The 19,730-nt window shown below is 41.3% G+C and overlaps 1 protein-coding gene and 1 long non-coding RNA gene across 2 annotated transcripts; one reads left to right on the top strand and one right to left on the bottom strand.

The window, feature by feature from the left end:
• Positions 1-105: 105 nt before the first annotated feature.
• ern1 (endoplasmic reticulum to nucleus signaling 1) lies at positions 106-17,786 on the bottom strand. The gene is made up of 22 exons (XM_020101848.2): positions 17,653-17,786; positions 12,636-12,756; positions 10,286-10,319; positions 10,028-10,100; positions 9,738-9,810; positions 8,426-8,548; positions 7,648-7,749; positions 7,299-7,560; positions 6,755-6,833; positions 6,255-6,414; positions 5,763-5,878; positions 5,447-5,641; positions 4,689-4,947; positions 4,505-4,595; positions 4,213-4,402; positions 3,809-3,908; positions 3,479-3,678; positions 3,132-3,279; positions 2,831-2,958; positions 2,207-2,330; positions 1,585-1,652; positions 106-1,497 (listed from the first exon to the last, which is right to left on the bottom strand). Exons 1-22 carry the CDS (start codon positions 17,731-17,733, stop codon positions 955-957), a joined length of 3,270 nt encoding a protein of 1,089 aa, XP_019957407.2. The 5' UTR covers positions 17,734-17,786; the 3' UTR covers positions 106-954.
• Positions 17,787-17,913: 127 nt separating this feature from the next.
• On the top strand, positions 17,914-18,962 carry LOC109638732 (uncharacterized). Its single transcript, XR_002203355.2, has 4 exons — positions 17,914-18,261; positions 18,362-18,431; positions 18,622-18,665; positions 18,840-18,962. It is a non-coding gene; the product is annotated as an uncharacterized lncRNA (long non-coding RNA).
• Positions 18,963-19,730: the final 768 nt, after the last annotated feature.

Raw genomic sequence — 19,730 nt, 5'->3', positions numbered from 1 at the left:
AATTGAAGAACTGGACCGAATCTCATGTCGGCTGCAGGAGTGCGGAGCCTTTAGTAGTACAATACTAATACAAATAGGTTTGACTTAACTGAGGAAAAATAATCATTTCTGATTTTATTTGTTTTATTTCCTCATTCCCATTTTGAAATGCATCAAAATCAACAACAAGGTCTTACTATAAAAAAATAGAATTTAATATGCATGTCATCATCTTCACTTTGAGACCCTTTGAGAAGTAATCATACACGAGCTTTCTGCAGCATGACCCCTAAACTCATTTGATTACATAATTGAATGAAGATAAAATCACCTGCTGTATTCAGACAACGCCCTGAACACCCTTTGGAACAGTCCATGCTAAATTAACTCTCTATGAGTCAGCACAAAAGTTTCATTGACAAAAGAGAAGCGGTCTAGCAGCATTAACTGGAATTAAGCACATTTAGCATATTCAGTTTTAAAGATCTGTACCCATATAGCACAGTGATGTTAAAAAAAACCAAAAAAACAAGGCACATCGGCCACATTAAATGATTTATCACCGATAATTCAAATTTTGAATCAGTCTATACAAAAATATACATACAGCCACTGTGTAGTGACCAGGCTCACTCAGAAATACAACATTGCACAATAAAACTACCCACATGTTCAACAATACCCCGGCATGTTTGTGGTCAGTCAAGGGACAAGAAAATGTCCAGCCACACCCTCCTGGGTGTCTGACTTCCTCTGGACAGAGGCAGACTTATGGGCGGTTCTGTTGGGAACATTTTAACCCAGGTGAGCAGAAGGCACTTAAACCAGAGAGGTGCAGCTGCAGCTCCTAGCAGTGGATCCCAGGCACTGCAGGCCTGGTCCTCACCAGCTCAAAGCTCAGAAACTACGCCCCACGATTTGTCCACTCTATAAAAGGCAATGCTCCGATCTGTGCTGGGTCCCAGTGACTCCAGTTCACACTGGATCATTGTTCAGTGTAGGAGGATTTGGCAGTGTGTGCATTTCAGACTGAACTGATTCTCTTTGCAACTCTGGGGCAAATGTTGAGTTCACTGTTTGACTGTGCCAGTCAGATGAGGGTGCTGACGCTTCTGGCCTCACTGTCTGAACTGGCATATGTGAAGATACAACCTCATCTGGTGATGCCGAGGGTACGGATTCAGCCGGCGTTACTTGACAGACCTGCACTGGCTGTGATGAATGTGAAGGTTCCAGGGTCTCTGAGACAGTTGGTGATGTGTGTGTTGGCAGGTTTTGAGTGCATTGCTCCTTTTGTCTTTGTGGCCCTTGGTATGTGTACTGGGCCTGTGTTTTTGCAGGCTGCACTGCAGTAGAGTAGTAAGGCAGGAACGGCCTCTCAGGCGCACAGGTCCACATGGCCAGGTAGGTGTGCATTAGCAGGTGGGGGAAGCGGGAGGTGAAATAGGAGACAAAGTCATCTGGGATGGAGCCCAGAGTCTCCTGTACCTCAGCAGGCAACTCTCGGTAATGGTGTTTCTGTGGAGGAAGGTTACAAATTAAATCTGAAGGTAGAAACCTGTTTCATTTTAACACCAAACAGTAGCTGCGAGAATACACGCTTACCTTGTTTCTCATTGCACGCAACAGGTCTCTGACCGACCCACCCTTGTATGAGCGAAATTTACGCAGATCTGCCGGAAAAGAGAAAGGAAATCAGGAAATGCTAAAATGACTCAGCTGTCTTTTTATTCATCATTTACCTGAAGAAATCAAACTTACTGAACAGGGAAAATTAAGAAATGGAAGAACAGATAGGTGAGATTAGTGGGTTTTATGTTTCATCAAGATAACATCTGATGTCTGTGATACTTCAAATGGTCGACAAACAAAAAAGTGTTAAGTATTAAACAATTAGCTAGTTTTAATAAAGGTACTTTAGAATACTTTAATACTGCAGTTATAATAGCATATACAACTATATACCAACATAAAAAACTTCATTTATCAATCTGTATTTTCAAAACCAAAATGTTTTTATTAATCAACAGAACAAAGTGCAAAGTTCAGAGATAAGTCGTAGAAAATATCTTAGGGTGGTGACATCGCGTTTGTGGCAATGCAGACGAATCATAGACACACACTCATGCAAGTCACAGTTTCATGCAAGTCAACAAACAGGACTACTTTCTACCATGTGGCTCCTGGTGCTTGTATTTGACATGTTTCAGTTTTAGCTGTGTCATACCTGTCTGCAGAGGTACTGTGATGTGCTCTCTCCAGTCACCCTTGACAACAGCCCTCCCCCCTCTCTCCAGCTGTCTCACGATTGGTCCATCCAGCAGTTCCTTTTCTATTCTGTCACTTACATCCTGCGAGCAACCACAAAGAAAAAAAGTGCGTGAGTTTCAACGACTTTAATCGTCAGGCAGCCTGCCATCGTGTTCTCATTCAAAAAGCTGTTATTATATAGAAAGTCTCTATTTTAGAAGAAAATAGTTCCCATTTCTATAACTGAAGGTGTAAGCAACATGCTCGTAAATTGATGAAAGTTCACCAGATTCATATTTGGCTTTTAGGACCGGAGAGGATGATTTTTACACATCCTGCATCATCGAGTTGTTGGCTTGTGAAGACTCAGCTCTTTACACAGTACAATAAAGACAGCCTGGCATCACTGTCCAGATTTAATTAAAACAGGCTGGAATTATGATGAAGTTTATAAATAAAACGTGGATTAAAACAATTTTGAAGAAGCCTGGGAGAACACGATGTGATTTGTGTAAGCAGAGGTTTATACCACAGCTGGGGGCAGCCTAAAAAATTCTTTAGAATTAGCAGTGAAACTGGCAGAGGAGTTCAAAAAAGTGACCTGGAAGAATTGCAGCTCCTTCTCCAGGCTCCAGAAGAAAGGGTGCTTGAGAACGCTCTCAGCTGAGGGCCTGTGGTGGGGCTCCATGCTCAACATCTGCTCTATTAGATCTCTGGCTACAATGTCCCCTGTAAGTCATTCAAACAATCATATATTTTAGTCACCATATAAGAATCCCCAAAACTGTACCAAACACATCCACGCTACCCTCAATAATCTAAATTTACAGGCATCTACATAACTATCGTTATACTAATCTGGAATTCACCCGAGACCACAAAACCAGACGTCAGATCCTCACCATGTTTGTCAGTCTGTAGATGATCGAGGCTGTAGGTCCCGAGCAGAATGTTTGCTTGCCTCTGCAGAGACTTGCCAAAAGGGTGGCTTCCCAGAGACACCACGTAGTAAAACACACAACCAGCAGAGAAGATATCTACAGCACACGTCTGTAAACACGAAAGTAAAAAGTGTTGCATGTGATGAAAGTGAACATTCAACACAATTTGTAATAGCTAAGTTTTCTAATGTTGGCTTATTCAGTTAATTGTATTAACATGGTTACTATCAGACAAATGGCTGCTACCCGGGCAAATGATTATGTCAGACCCTGACCATGAGAGAGCTGCTCCTGCGCCCTGGACTCACCGGGTTGTCTTTGCAGTCCTCACTGAGAACTTCAGGAGCGATCCAGCCCTCAGTGCCTGGCACCCCAGACCGTCTACTGAAACTGTGGCGGCCCACTGCGAGCTTCTTACACAAGCCAAAGTCTGAAATCATGGCCCGGACCCGACCATGGGCATTGGGCATGGACACCAGGATGTTGTGTGGTTTCAGGTCTCGGTGGACTGAAGGAGAAAATTTAGAGGAGAAAAAAAACATGCTGTCAGCTAGGTCAGTGGTGTATTTACAGTTCAGTAATTTATAACCCAAAAATAATGAGAATGTGGAAGTGATTTCATATTCACGGATGAATACCTATGTTGAGAGAGTGCAGATGTGCCAGTCCTGACATGGTCTGCTGAAGCAGCATAACTGGCTCTAGTCCATGACGGTCAAAATCTTTCCTCTCCACATACTACAAAGATGAAGACGACAATCAGGAAGTTAAAAAACTAGGTTGACATATGTTGAAGCAGTGTGTGGCACAAAATAAAATTTAGCATGGAAGTAGTTTTATTTTATTTATTAATGTTCTCTTAATAATGACAAAATGACAAATAACAAATAATTCTGGCTACCCCTCCCCCACTTACAATACACGTGTTTGCTAACGACACAGAACAGGTAGTGCATCATTATGAAAACTGAAATAAAGCTGCTATAACCAAAACACTTGAATTTTGCAGAAGAACAACACAATTGAATCTATGATTCATTACCTCCTGAAGCGAAGCAGCACACAGCTCAATGGCGATGTACTGGAACTGACGGTCCCTCTCGGTGCAGAAGTAGCGGATGACATTTGGGTGCTCGTCCGACTCCCTCAGCAGCTGAACTTCTCTGTCTGCAAAGCTGAAGCACTCTGGGAGAATTCTCTTCACTGCCACTGGACGGTTGTCAAACTGACCCCTTGTGGGGAAACAATGGAAATACAACATAGGAATGAAGTTCTTCAGTGTTTCACAAATTCAACAAAAGTTACGAATAACTATTGATGTTGTTCAGACTTACTTGTATACGATGGTACCTTCAGCACCATGACCCAAGACCTCTTTGGGATGAAAAGTTATGTTGCCCACTCGGACAACGTTGGAGTCTTCTTCTGCAAAAAGAGAATTTTAGACTGGTTTGAAACAGTTATTAAAAGTTAAAAAAGACACAACCAGTCAAAAGTGGGAATGCAATTTTAACTTACCTCCATCTTCATGCTCATTGGCCGAACTGCCCAACTCAGACACAGATAGATTTGAGTGGTTGGAGGCCCGGGGGGTGACGTTGGGGCTGCTGTGGTCTGAGCATTCTGAGCGAGTGCGGGCCACCTCCAGGTAGTCGCTGTCTGGGGCCAATCCCACGTCTGCAGGGGGAAACGGCTGCTGTCTCTGGAGCAGGTCCAACCTTTCCTCCATCTGTCTCTGGAACTCCTTGTGCTGCAGCTGCTGCTGCTTGTTAACACTCTGTGGCGAGAGGACAGAGCACTTAGTTTTGTTATTTTGTGAAGTTGTTGGTTTATCATTTGGTCCACCGAGATATTTGACGTGTGTATTACTGGTAATGAACATTGGAGCTACTTCAGGACTTATTGGTGATAACAAACGACTTAAAGTCTTGTTTCAACCTGAGCTGAAAAGTGACAAAGTACACACCCAAGTACAGTACTTAAGAACAATTTACGGTACTTTTTCCATTTTATTCTAAGTAATACTTCTACTCCAACAACATCTCACAGGAAAACATTGTACATTCTCCACTAAAAGATATTTTGGGCCTTAACTCTATGAAAAGAAAATAAAGAATTAAAACTTTGTTTTATCAATCATTTAACCGCCCCTTAATTAATTCTGTGACCCTTCGGAAGGACATGACATATTTCCTAACAGTAATACAGTTTACATCGATCTATTTTAACTGGTGGCAGCTACACAACAGTCCACTAGGTGGTGATGTTGAACTTACTTGAGGGTAGGTGATCACAAAGGCAACCCATCCAGCCAGTAGGAAGGTGGAGAAGATGATTGTGGCCATGTCTTTGAGCATAGAGTCCATGGGAGCTTCTGGACGCACGGTGCGACCACCAGCCCCAGGTTCTTGGATTGATGTTTCAGGCAGAGGAGAAGGGGGGCCGTCATCCATACCACTATCATTCACCTTCTACAACATGGTGGGAGGGGGGAGCAGAAGTGAGGACAGGGGGGAAAAGATTGAAAACCCGCACATGCTAGGTTATATCTGGAAAAGCAAAATATCCCATGTATCACACACTGACACAGACCTCCTCTACTTTCTTGTCAGTGGTGGGTGGGATGACGTTGCCTTGATTGCGAGGGAAGCTGTCGGGGAACTTCTCTAGGATCTTGGTGTGAGCTTCAGGGGGCGTCTCATGATGGCCTGAAATGCAATCATCAGGAGCAGCTGAATCGTGGGCATTTGTCTGACCCAAAAACCTTTGTTGTTATACACAACAACCAGCAGAGGGCAGTGTCAGTGTAACATTCGAAGTGCAACAGATCAACCATCAGCCAAAACTTCAACATGCAGTAATAGTGATAGCAGTAATAACCCTAACTCTAACCCAATAGCAGTAATAACAATTTCACAGTTTTCTATTGATATAAAATAGTTCCATATTAACTGCCACAGTGAAACTAAGACTTTGTGGGTGATGGTAGTTAAAGCGTGGTTATTAGTATAACAGGTAAGATTGAAAGTGAGAAGCTAAAAGACACATTAGACCTGTTATTTACAATATCTACTATTGTAATACCTATTAACAGCAGGTAGTTCCTCATGAAGTTGATGCGGTTTTGCTCCCGAAGCGCAGGTTTGAACTTGACACTGGTGCTGGGTGTGATGACACACTCCTTGTCCTCTTCAGTTTCCTTGCTATTAGGACCCTCCAGCATGGGAAAGGTGCTGCCACGAGGCTGTGGATAAACAGAAAGAAAAATCAATGGCAATCTTTAAGAGCTGTAAACTACTATTCCAGGGAACAAAGGCATGTGACCAGGGTGACTTTAGCCGGGGCAAACTATGACACAAATGAAACAGGATGTATGCATTCAAACTCACTGGCATACCTAAAAACCACTCAACAAAAGTGAAGAGCAATTACCAAACATTCTAAAAAGGAGATCAATTACAAAGGAACGTGTAGGCACTTAATAAACTCAAAAATATTTGTTTGTTCATTATTTTTATCTTCATGTCTCACTGTTAAAGAACCAACTTTGCTTAAATGAAAAAACACATGCAACTGTCACTCACCACCACAGTGACTCCATCATGCACCAGAGAGGGAGAGGCGTACAGACTGGTAGAGTATTTACCCACATACAAAGTGGCCCTTGAAGAGAACAAGCATAAATGTGAAATTCACAAGAGTTTTCAGAGTTTGTTGTCACTTCCCTAATCGGATAAAATCTTCACAATGAATCAACCACTGAAAGTCCGTTGTCATTTTCAGCAGAAGCAGGTGTGAACAAAAAAACAGTGCAGCAGTGTGAGTCTAGAATTGAAAAAATGTTATGCAGCACCCACTCATTGGATTTTACATGTCCAGACTCCATCCCAACATTAAGCAATCTGACATTATTCCCAAAACTTAAGACACTGAAGCTTCAAACATGTTGAAGAAATCTCCTTAATCCTGTTTTCTGAAAAGTATTCAAGAGCCTAAATGGCATTAAAAAATATATTGTTTTAGCTGATGTCTTATAAAGAAAATACAAATGAGAAAAGTCACAACAATCATAAAAATAAAAGTCCACATATATGGACCTCAGTCAATCATTGAACTCAGTCTGCTTACATGAACTTATTCTTTGGCTTCTTCTCTTTTGGAAATGGGTATTTCCACTGCGTGATGCGGCCGACCTCTCCTGACATGAAAGTGAGGTAACGCAGGGTTTCCACAGCCACGTTTGTGTGGGGAACTTTGCGGAGGCCCTCGCGCTGCCAGATGTACATGGCCACCACTGGAGAGTTGTAGTTCTGAACCCACTGAACGTCTCCAGATTCACTGTCCACAGTCACCACAAGGCCGTCGCCATTGGACACAAAATGAGCCATCTCTGTGGGGAACCAAAGAGTGGACATGTGATTGCACCGCTTGCCAGGAACTTCAGCTACAGAAGAGGCAGAGTGTCTGAGGGTCTTACTGTATTTAGTGTCATCATCAGGAAGGGTGGAGGCATAGTCTGAATAGGTGGCATTCCAGCGCAGCTCTCTACTCTTAGTGTCATACATGGTGATGGTATACTCTAACAAGCAGATGAACAAGAGAGATTTACCCTCACAGGAACAACATTTGTATTTCTTTCCTTACGTCACACATTCGAAAGACCGGCTCCAAGTATTCATTTCTGGGTGTGCAAAGTGGTGTTAATTTACTTTTGCTCAGAGAGGAATTCATAGAATAAGATATGTGGAGCAACTGTGAAACACAATCCTGCATATGTGGTGTAAGTATTCAGTTTGTAAGGCTGCAATTACTATCCCAGCTTCCTCAGATGTTAAGGACTGTAGGGGCAAATTGGGGGTTGGTTGTATATAAAGCCCCTTTTCCACTGATCAAAAAACACACTAACATCTGGCTTTTGTCTGCAATGGGAATGGAAATAATCAACAGTAATTTCTAGGTGAAATTATTCTGCATCATGCGAGATGCAACACTGGCAAGACAGCAAGATGAGAGAGCTTCTCAGTTTCCGGCATCTTCACGAAGTTAAACATGACTCACCAGGGAAAAAAACAGAAAGGCGATGGGAGAGGAGTAATCCGCCTTTTTGGCAGGTTAACCCATGTAAAAGAAAAGCTTGGTATGCCTGCTAACAGGTGTAAGTGTTTGCAATCTGGGGTTAGAGCATGAAAGACAAATAGTTGATTAGCCAAATCAATAGCTGATTCGGTTGAGCTGGAAATAAGGTCAGTTTTTACCTGTGCGTCCAAGATAAAGAAGGGATGAAGAGGGACACAGCATCTCAGCAAAGGATGAAGTCAGGGTCTGTTGTTTCTCACCAGTCAACAGGTCCACCACATACCACAAGTCTTGCTTTTTACCTGTTTATGATCACATAGATAAGCACGTAGAATAAATGATCCACCCTCTGACACAGTTACAGCATTAATATTGTTCCTGGCAAAAGCACAAGTATGTCAGTTTCATAATCTATGTGGTTATAAAACGCAGCAATGGACAATAAAACAATATCGATGATCACAACATTATTTTCATCACTCAGTCTTTAAACTTGTAATTCAAATAATAATAATAATAATAATATGACAAATGACTAAATAAACTGATATTAAACTTTTTATCTCTTTATAATTTTTTGCCATTTTGCCCAGGCCTACTTGATTTAACAAAATAATTCTGGCTTAGCTGCTGCTACCTTTATCTACTCTGGAAACTGACACCCACTGCATGCATGTCTGCCCTGGAGTTATTTGTGGTGTTTTATCTGAGGTCTAATCACACCAAAAACATTTCTGATTTAAACCTATCTAGAGAAAACTGACATGGTTATTTTCAAGAAACTGTCAAATTGACCAAATGGGAGCACAATGTACAAGCCAAGGCAAGCAGAATAACATGCAGGCATTTAACCTTCACAGTGCTGGGTGGTGCCATTCTATCATTAAACGATTGGCCCATTTCCTCTTTTGTCTTTCGGCATCTCAACTGTTGCGTCAATCCAGGGAGCTGCAATCATACCCTAATCATATATTATTATTACAGATTAACATAAAACCATAAACTGGAAAACAACCTCTTGGCTGTTGGATTGTCTGAGGAGGAAGATTTTGCCTGAGCATTTCCTCAAATCTAAACCTGAAGCCTTTTTAGACCTTTGCTTCGCCAATCATTTTTATGTTGGCAGCAGTGTCAGTTGAATGAAAACAATAGCTTCACAGATCACGACAGCAGGGAGCCAAATGTCCCCCACTCTCCTCTGCTAGCTGTTGTAAATTCAAAAGAGCAAAGGCTGTGGTCGGAGGTTGAGTGGAAGAGAAAGGTACCGTAACGTATTCTGTCAAAGCCAGATAACACCAGCCTCATTTATTTGAGGAGACGCACTGGGACATGGACAACACACGTTTGTGGATAAGAAAATTCATGACCGCAATTAATTTCAGTCTCACAATTGAATGGTTCAAACGCCAGTGCTCAGCAGGCAAGAAGCGTGCAGCATACAGAACCACATGTTGTCAAAAGGCATCATTTGTATTTGAGAGGCAGTCATACCCGTGTAAAGGACGCCATCAGAACTGCGACAGGGAGAAGCTTGGACCAACTCAGGGATAGTGAATGGCAATTTCTGTTTGGGAGACATGAATCCACATTAGCTAGCCACAACCTGCAAGATATGGGAACATCCTCAATGCGTCCCCACAACCACAACTTCAGAATGAAGGTGCATTATTTTCAGCCTGACGCATGTATCATGAGGTGTTTTACTATAGAAAAGGGAACTGAAGAGTGTTTCTTGCTCAAGAGGGGAGAACAGAATTTGTGATAGATTTGTTTCCTCTTACTGTGAGGCCTTCGCTGTTCTTCCCTCCCAGAGAGTACAGGCTGCCATCATTTGGGTCAGGCAGAAACGCCGGCCTGGTGGAGAGAGTAAAAAAGATACTGCATCACATCTTAAGCCAAGCGAAGGGAGAGTATTTGAGCAATTAGTCTGCGTCACAAACAAGACAAGCTCAACAGGTTACTACATTCATTTGCATCCACCAACTGAATGAGGACATATGACAGTGTTACCATGCAGAAAATAACTCAAAGATACGTACTCCGCCACATGTGTGGGGACCTGAAGAACTGGATCTGTGAGGAGAGTGAAGGAGACAAGATAAACAAGAATATTAGACAATGGAAACCATGGCTATTAGCTGTTGTGTAAGAGAATGACATGAACACAAGTGACATTCATCCACACTGAAGACAAAGTCCAAATAAAAAACCGATTCCCCTGTGGCAAACACGAAAAAGCAAACAGTCATGTTGGCAAACTGTAAAAGGAGCATGTAACATCAATGGGAACAATGGGTCACTCCAAAAAGCAAAATTCACTGTCACCATTGTAGTTTGTGATTATTTAGGGGAGGCAAAGTAAAATTTAAAAACTACATCTGACTAAAATATGATTAGATGAAGAGGTGCTTGAGAAAAGGCACCATATTAATTGATTTCATCATACTGACATTATGTGAAGTGTTATGTTAAGTATACAGTAAGTAATGCTACGCTGCTTTGCATCCAGCACAGATCGGAAATCTTTTTTTTTTTTTTTTTGAGATTAGAAACTTTCTTGAGAGACAGAGACAATTTGTAAAAAAATATTAGTGATGTGTTGTGAGTAAGGGAAGTGCAGACATTTCTTATTGAGCCATTCTTTTAATTGTATTCATTACATTATCAGATTCAGAATACCTTTATTGTCCCACAAATGGGGAAATTTCTTAAAATTATTTTCTTCAAATCATGTTTTAAGGTCCCTGCAGGTTGAATTTTATACCATGTGGTATGAATAACAAATAGCAGCAGCATGGAGGGAGGGAAAAACACATATATATATAGAAGATTAAAATGCCATAGTGATTCTTAAAACAAAAGATAAAACATTACAACGGCTTTTTAAGAGGAGAGCCACAGTATGAAGACCACACCTTCATTGCTAGTAGACAAACACACGGATCCCTGCAGTGTGAACATACAGGGCGTGAACCAGATGGTGCTGATCTTTGTGGTGGTGCCTGAAGGGGTCAAATTAGCAGGGGTGGGGGGGGCAGGATTACCAATGTGGTCAATGACTGTTGTGCTCAAGAAGCATCTGCATTCATTAGATGTAATTACAGCGGCTGGCGACTAAACAATGGTTTTCTGTGTTGCAAAAAAAGCCATGGTTGGCTTAAATACAAATACATGTTTGCAACGCCTACGAGGAGTGACAAGCAAACAGAGAGAGGACACCCGTGTGGGCTGAGCTGTACCGGCTTGGTCCAGGGCAAACATTTGTGCATCCCCCTTATTATGTAGGTGTATGGTTTCCTGACTGAAGCACAACAACAACAGGTGTGTGCAAAGCCTGGTGCAGAACTGGGCAAATTTATATTCAACAGCTCTTCCAGAAAAACAGATGATGCGGAGGAAGCAGCCTCTTCTGATTATTAATGATTTGGGAATTAGGTGCAGCTAACCAGGACTTGTAGACTCAAATTTGAGAAACTGCGTGAATAAAACAGGAAAGTCTTCAAATGTCATATTGTGTCTCTTTTGACTGTTTTCTCAGAGAGTTATTAGCTTCTAGAAACAAGAGTAGTTTTTCCCAATATGTTTTCGGATAACACTTCAGTCTATCTAATCTCATGAAATCTAAAAGCATGTAGTGCTTACATTAGCATGTTAACCACCGCACATGCTGTTTAAGGTGAAACTACAGCAAACTTGCTTACCCTTGCCCACTCTTGACCTTGATTACAGGCTATATTTGCCCCTCTCTCCGTTAATAATTAACCTGTTTCCATGCCTAACAGCAACATCTCTCAGCATTTTCCTCAAGTACAACTTAAACACAAGATTTAATCCTGGAAAATGTTTCCTACTGCACAAATACAAATGGAAAGGCCTAATTGGTAATTTTTTAACAAAATAAATTACGAGAATTTGCATTTCAATAAAGAGCCATTGATTATCTTTTGGTTTCTCAACATAAACATAAAGGTTTTACTTAATGTGATGGTAATAAACCCTAGACTGTATTAGAGAATATTAGAGATATATGTTTAACCGTAGTATTTGAAGTAGTACCACGTTTTAATTGTTTTTAATTGTGATTTAAAGTTTGGTTGTGGGTACACACTTCTTTTCAGATTAGTTTTTGCAGATTGCGCTTTTGTATACAACATTTTTAACAACTATAAAAGTTCATATTGGTGATTCACCAACTACATTGAACAGGGGTTCTGCACTTAAGTTTTGACTGTTGTGGAGAAGAGAGGCAGTGGGGTCTCATTGTCTTACCTGTGGCGGCACACAAGGGCACTTTGTTTTTGCAAATGTAACCCAAATAAGACACTGTGCCTTCAACCAGTCATACAAACAACTTGGGAGTTACACTCAACTCCAGTGCTCTCCTCTTACCTTCTTTCAGAGTCCATTTGATAGAGCCTGATTTCTTGTTAACAGCATGCAGGTTTCCATCCAGGGTGGACACAAAGAGCAGGCTTTCAGGGAGGGAAACTGTGCCGGCACTGCAAAACCCCTACAGAAAAACACACACACAAAAACATAACAGGATGCATGTGGTGACACCCAACCACATTTCTATTCAGCACTAACATATCTATACAATTTATTTATAATACATGTGATTTAAAATGATCAAATAATTTAAATTTGGTGAACAGGCATGAGGGAGCATGATGGTTCCCACTTAAATCCACAGGTAAGGTCAAAATGTGTGCAACTGCATTGGGGTTGTGAATAATGACTTCAGCCACTAATCACTCAGACATCATTTAACATCACACACACACACATTGGGATCAAAGATTAAGAATATGCACACACAGATATAACGACATCTTGCAGCCGATCCTCTAATCAACACATTACAATGACAGTGGAAGAAGACAACCGGAAGGGGTGTGACTATCAAGGTGACTGATTGGGGCCTGGCTACTGAACAAGCTCTGTCAGAGGATTTGAAGTAACAGTTGGAGCTACAGCGCTGCAACATGGAAGAAGGCAAACAAACCGGCCAAGAGCACATGTGCATGTTCAACACTTAACTCACACTACAACACAGCATTCACTTTAGTGACGGTTTGGCCTTTTTGATACTTTCTGCAATTAAACAAATGAAAAGAGCACTTCCAGCTTAACCGTGCACAGATGAACAGTGAACTGCCGGGCCATATGGGAACCTGTCTTTCCAGGATCTTTTACTACCACCCAGAAATACAGGGAAGATAAGCAGACACGTGAATACAAGGGTGGATGGGTTCAGTAAATGGCATACAGTCATGGACAGAGGCAAGAGACACACAAAGGGAAAATCAAACAAAAGAAACCCAGAGAAAACAAATGAACCAAAAACCACTACAGCAGCTAAGTGACCCGGCCTCATGACTTGGCTTATGCCAGAATTAACAACTATGTGGGTGACGTGTGCTCCACTCACCCACTAAGGAATTCTAAAAACACTGCTCTTGATAACCACCAGTTGTGCAGGAAGAGTTCCAGTGGGGGAGTCTGAGAGCTGTGACTGACCACCAAACCAAAGAAAATTGCATGACCTCAGCCGGACCTGTACTGCTCTTCATACTTTTTAAACTGATTCCCACCCCACTTATGATCTGACATCAGCCCCTACAGTTGCCTAGGATTAGGATCAGTTTTGAATGAAAACCTGGGAATGCCATGTTTACTGTAGCAGTCTTAGAACATCTGGGCAGGTGAGACAGACCTAACTCTCTTGCTGAATCATCCCGGTATTGATCAACATCCCTGGCTAATCCGTCAGAACAGGTCGCAAGGGGACAATGTAAATAGCTCCTTACATATAATGTAGATGACCAGTTTTTAAATACTAACTCAATCTTCTGAGCATTTATCCAGGATTTAAGAAAGGTGGGTGAAGTGCTATTAATCCAAACACAAACAAATCATCCAGGGCTATTAAATCAGGCTCAGTATGTGGTACTGTGAGTACAAACATCACCACTCAGGGCGTTTCCTTACAAAACCAATAACTGACTGGGACCAGACAAACTGAGAGGAGTGGGTGGGTGTTTTCCAAACCCACTTCAGTCTCCCTGTGTTTTCTTCAGTTTAAATTTGGGAAAATGCTTGCATGTGGTAACTGGCCAGACAGAAATCAAGGTCCAAACAATCTCATGAACTGCACATTTCACAGGAAGAAACAGAGTCTTTCCACATTTGCCTAAAGAACCCCTGTGGTAGTCTCACATCTTATACAAGCATTTGAGTCAATATTGTGCACCTGTGACTGTTCCCACTGGGCTGCCTGCAAAGCTGCGAGCATCACACAACTGCACTGAAAGAACCATAACGAATGTGCCCCCACCCCCGAAAGCCCTGCTATAGCCTCCGTCAGGTTTTTTGGTTTCACAAGCAAATAACTTTCTGAACATCTGTTAGTCTGCTTGTTTTGGATGGACTCTGATATTCCAATAACAGCTGAATACTGCGTAGTGTTAGTCTTCACAAACATCTGGTTTACAATGTCTGGCTGCTTAAAGTAACTGTGGAGGCAAATTATAAAGCGTGTTACAACACTGAAACATTCACTTCCTTCTTCTGTGTGTAAAAGAAAAATGTTGTGGTGTTGTGTAAGCCAGTTACATATTGAGTCCTGGCAAATTCTGAGGCCATCGCTTGCCCTCCGTGGCTTCAAGCTGTAAGAATCACTTGTCTCAGAAAAACAATGTTCACCATCATGACTGTCCTGCATCCTAAAATAAAACAGGCTTTTAGAGTGTTGCCTTATCCATGCATCATCCTTTTAAACTTTTAGATGGTAATACGGCCACAAAAACATGCAGGGGAGAGTCGTAATGATAATGACATGGTTGCCATTTGTGAGAAGGGAAGATGCAAAGAATCCCTTTTCAAAAGTAATATTTTAATAAATATGATTTATTCAAAGTCTGAGATGGAGAGTGTGATGGAAAATAACATGTATAGAAGTCATGCTGCAACTGTGGCTTTTGTTAAAAAACAGGAAATCAAATCGTGAATTGTATCAGAAGTTCAATGTGAGAATAAAGAAGTCATCATGTCCTGACAACAGTGTCTTTAAAAGACAAAATCTTATATTTCTAGAGATTATTAATAAAAAGGATATCTCCTAATCTTAACTAAACAATATATTGATTGGGTCCAAACTGGAACTTAATTTCTGTTGAAGAGTGGCGCAATCTCACAGCATCTGCAGCAATAAGCAACCTCATTGCAGCTTGCTTTAGTGCAAGCAAGATTCAACACAGGAACCAAGATAATACCAAGAAATGTTTATCTCACCTCTTTACTTGTATTAGAGGATGTAGTGCAGCAACACGCGTTAGAAAGTTAAAAAAACAACTTTTTGTACATGAGGAAATGTGAGCAAAATGTAACTTGATGATCCATCCATCTTAAAATCCAACATGAAAGTGGCAATTTGAGGTGTACACAACTGGGTCAATGATTACAGGGCTCAGGATGTTTGATTTCCTTCACAAAAAGAGTCTTTGATTGTTTGATGTGTTTCACTTTTTTTATTTTATTTGGCGGAGAACAGTGGAGAGACATTTTGAAATCCCCCTTGTCCACACAGCCACTATCAGTTGCTCTCTGCATGGTTCTGCTTACAGTGGGGCGAGTGTCACGTGTTGGCCGTCGCTCAGGCACACTCAGTCAAAGCACAGCAAATCTACTGTTGTGATAAGATAGTCTAAGATCACAATAATTTTTTTTGACCAAATCAGCATATCTTAGTTCAAACTGAACCTGAAATGTTGAAGAGATAAACCAAGGTGGTGGTGTCAACAATGGACAAACTATACACATAGTAATGTTAAACTAGTTAAAAGTATCAATATTGGGGTTGTTATGAGGTGTCCACAGATGTGTGTGGTGAGGCATGAGTGTACGGTGAGAGGAAAAAACAAACAGTAAGGGCTGATGAAACATCTAGCTGAATTTTAGTCACTGGACCATCTCCGCAGAATGGAAAAACCAGCAGACTAAAAAGCAGCTATATTGTGAAGAGAAAACAGTGACAGGGGAACCTAATGAGTCCTATCTCTGTTGCTCTTCCATTTCTTCTCTCTCTTTTTCACATACTCACATACACACTATAGATAGCATATCACCCTCACTACTCTAATAGACAGTCTAGTTGGCTAAGAGGAGAACCTGAGACATGATAGGGGATTATAAAGCTACTTTAATCTGCTGCTTAGCTGAGGTGGTTTAGTAGCTTGATAGCCAATAGTCTCAGCCTCAAGCCGTTCTCAGGACCTGGATCAGTTTCAACAAGTTAGCTAGCTCCCTTTTGTACCAGCCACCAACACTAGGGATCATGAAACTCGATAACACCTCACCACTACCCGATTTATGTTGTGATTGTAACTTCAGATGGAAGGTAGAGATATAATCAACTCAAGGGAGGGCTTCAAAAAAAGTGTAAACCAAGTGTGGATGACAGGCCCTGGTAAGAACCATTTACTTTCCTGCATCAAGCCTCTACTTTTTCTGTTCAGAGAATGTCAATTCAAAGCGTATATGTATTACTTAGCACAATATAGAAGACCCCTTGAATTATCAACACAACCCAGTCATCAGGTTACTCTGCCTGGATTGCCTACTCTGATACATGCAACACACAGAACTCCAAATAATGCTTATTTTCAAGGCTGCTGCTGGTGAACAAGCACTAGGATTAACAGCATATGATCAAGCCTTCACATTCACTTCAATATAAGAGTTTGAATTGGCTGGTTTGGTAAATATGGTTCAGAGAAAAAACTAAATGATAAACACATGGTTCACACACAGGTTTGTGCAGCTTTTCTTGTTAGGGCACTGTATAGATTTCCATCCATTGTGGAAAGCACAACCAACACCTTAACCTTAACCAGTTCGTGCCTAACCCTAACTTTAACCTAACCACAACTCACATCTTACCCCGAACCCCAACTAGGACCTCAAAATCGACGTAGTGCTTCATTAGGACTGGGCTTTGGTCCCCATGAGGTCCACCGGTCCTGAGTAGACAAGTGTTTACGCTGGAAAAGGTCCAGAAGATAAACAAGAACGAGTGACAGACACACACAGACACATATTAATACATACACACACAAACACAAGTCTCTGATAACCTATCACAGTGATCTTTCCAGTAGTATCCAGGAAGCATGTGTAAACCTACAAGATTATTCTCTGCAGGACACACACACACACACACACACACACACACACACACACACACACACACACACACACACACACACACACAGGACTAAATGGCAAAGAGTTTGTCAACACTGAAAGGAGATAACCGGCCTGTGTTGGGTTAAAATGTGGTTTAGCGGGTAAACTCCGAGCTAACGTTATCCCAGGTTAAGCTAGCTTATCCGGTTAGCCCTCTTACCTTTTGTGGGAGACCAGCGCAGCAGAGCAACGCCAACAAGATGCACCACACCAGGGCCCGGCTGCTCACCGTCCAGTCCATGTTTCGAGGTCTCAAACCGGGATAGACGAGTGGGTCCGGACGGCCGTCGACTACATAGAAAACGTGGATTGTTCCGGCTCACGAGTGGACGTTGCGAAATATTGTTTTAATCGGCGCTGCAACGTTAAAACCTTTGATCCAGAGCAGCAGCGTTGTGAGATCCGTTTCTTCCTGAAATGAGGGGGTTGGACTTTGGGACAGACGTCCACACGAGTGGAGGAGGGGAGACGTACATCCGCGGTGGACCAATCAGAAACGGCTCTGCTGACACCGGATGTGCTATAAACCCACATCCGGGCGGACATTAACTTCTGCAGCACCCCTTTGGAAGCATGTGTTCTCCGGGCGGACCTGCGCGACTGCAAATCTCTGCTTTTAATATGGCTGTGAAGCGCCACACGTTTATATCTACTTATCATTATAATGGTTCAGGCGGTTAAAGAGAAATTCGTTTTAAATTATTAAAGCGCGAAAATCATGCGCGTACGAGCACCGAGACAAGGCCGCGCCGGCGAGGAAAGTCACATGGTAAAATAAGTATTTTCTACAAACATCAAATTGCATGAAGGAAAAGTTTGAAATATTTGTTTTATTCCCTCTTACATTTTATTTGAATGACTTTCCACAGAGCTGGTGATGAACTGGGATTGAGGAGATTGCATATCCACACGTGGACCTGCAGATGAAGGCCTGCTGAGGTGCTGTTCATTATTTATTAGAGAAAAAAATATATTTTCTTTCCTTGGGTTTTACGAGTGATGATTTCTGTGCGTTAGACTTCTGATGTTAAAATGAAGTCAACTTTCACCCTGACATGTCTCACTAACACCATTCATAATGTGTGTTTTTAAATCCATCTCACTCATGCATTTTTATCTTCATTTGCAGACGCTGTTCACGGTTGTGAAATAAATCTCTGCCTGAACAACACAGTAAGTGTCTTTGATTGTATGAAATGTCCTTTTAAATGGTTATGAGTGATGATCATGATGCGTTAGACTTCTGATTGAATCTTGAAGACAATTTACATCTGACATGACCTGCATACATCATTTGATTGAATTGTATTTTAATGATAAGCTAATCAAGTGTTTCCTCTGCTGCAGGCGTCGGGCTGTGAGGTGGACCAGGTAAATCACAGGAGAAATGGTGACTTATAATACCTGCACATCCTGATTATTTATTGATCTGTAGATGTAAAAATGGCTGAATAAAGCATTGTTTTTAAACCAGTGTTACTCGTGTTATTTCACTTTTGAAAATGTGGTTTTGTTTATGCACTCTTTGGAACCTGGGCGGCTTTTTCATTGGCCGTTCACAAAGGCCAAGAGCGGTGCAAGATCATGTCTTGTCATAACTGGAGTTTCTTGGCAACTTTCCCAAATCTCTCTTTTAAAGCAAGGCACAGAATCTAAACACACTTCAGTAACTTCTTTTGATGCAAATACACTAATGTAGGGAGATAGAATGTTGGAGACTTTTAATACATTGTTCCACAGCTATATGAATATTGGTCAAATGAGTCAACATTAATCCTGACTTATATAATAATTCATGAACAATATTAACCTGATTACGATGATAATCTGAATAAGACACTGATGAGTAAACTGCATTTCCGTTCACCTTAACCTAAGTAATGTCATATTGAGTAACAATTAGATTCAGATGTGGCGTAATCTGACCGTAGTCACATTATGTAGACAATATTCAACATCTGCAATGATTAGTTCATCACTCGACATCTGCCACTATAAGTGTTAAAAAAATCCCCAAACAAAACTTTTGTGTCTTAGTTTTATAATGTGAATCTTCACAAGGACTTTGAAATACCCAAGTATATGTAAATTGAGAATTGGGGTTTTTGATCTATTGATTAGACAAAATAAGGCATCACATAGGACATAGGAAAATACTTGCAGCCATAAACATAAACACAGTTTTGATGTGTAATGAGTTCATAGTTGTAAACATCTATATTTTTTATTATATGGATG

This window comes from Paralichthys olivaceus, chromosome 5 (assembly GCF_024713975.1).
Source record: "Paralichthys olivaceus isolate ysfri-2021 chromosome 5, ASM2471397v2, whole genome shotgun sequence".
NCBI classification, from domain to species: Eukaryota; Metazoa; Chordata; class Actinopteri; order Pleuronectiformes; family Paralichthyidae; genus Paralichthys; species Paralichthys olivaceus.
This window is presented reverse-complemented; position numbering and strand designations above follow the sequence as displayed.

Excerpts from the sequence above, each read along its gene's own strand:
- ern1 (XM_020101848.2), bottom strand. The coding sequence starts at position 17,733 with ATGGACTGGACGGTGAGCAGCCGGGCCCTGGTGTGGTGCATCTTGTTG. Across the intron at positions 5,642-5,762 it reads CTGACAAGAAAGTAGAGGAG|AAGGTGAATGATAGTGGTAT; the intron begins GTCTGTGTCAGT and ends ACCATGTTGTAG. Across the intron at positions 2,331-2,830 it reads AGGAGCTGCAATTCTTCCAG|GATGTAAGTGACAGAATAGA; the intron begins GTCACTTTTTTG and ends GGTTGCTCGCAG.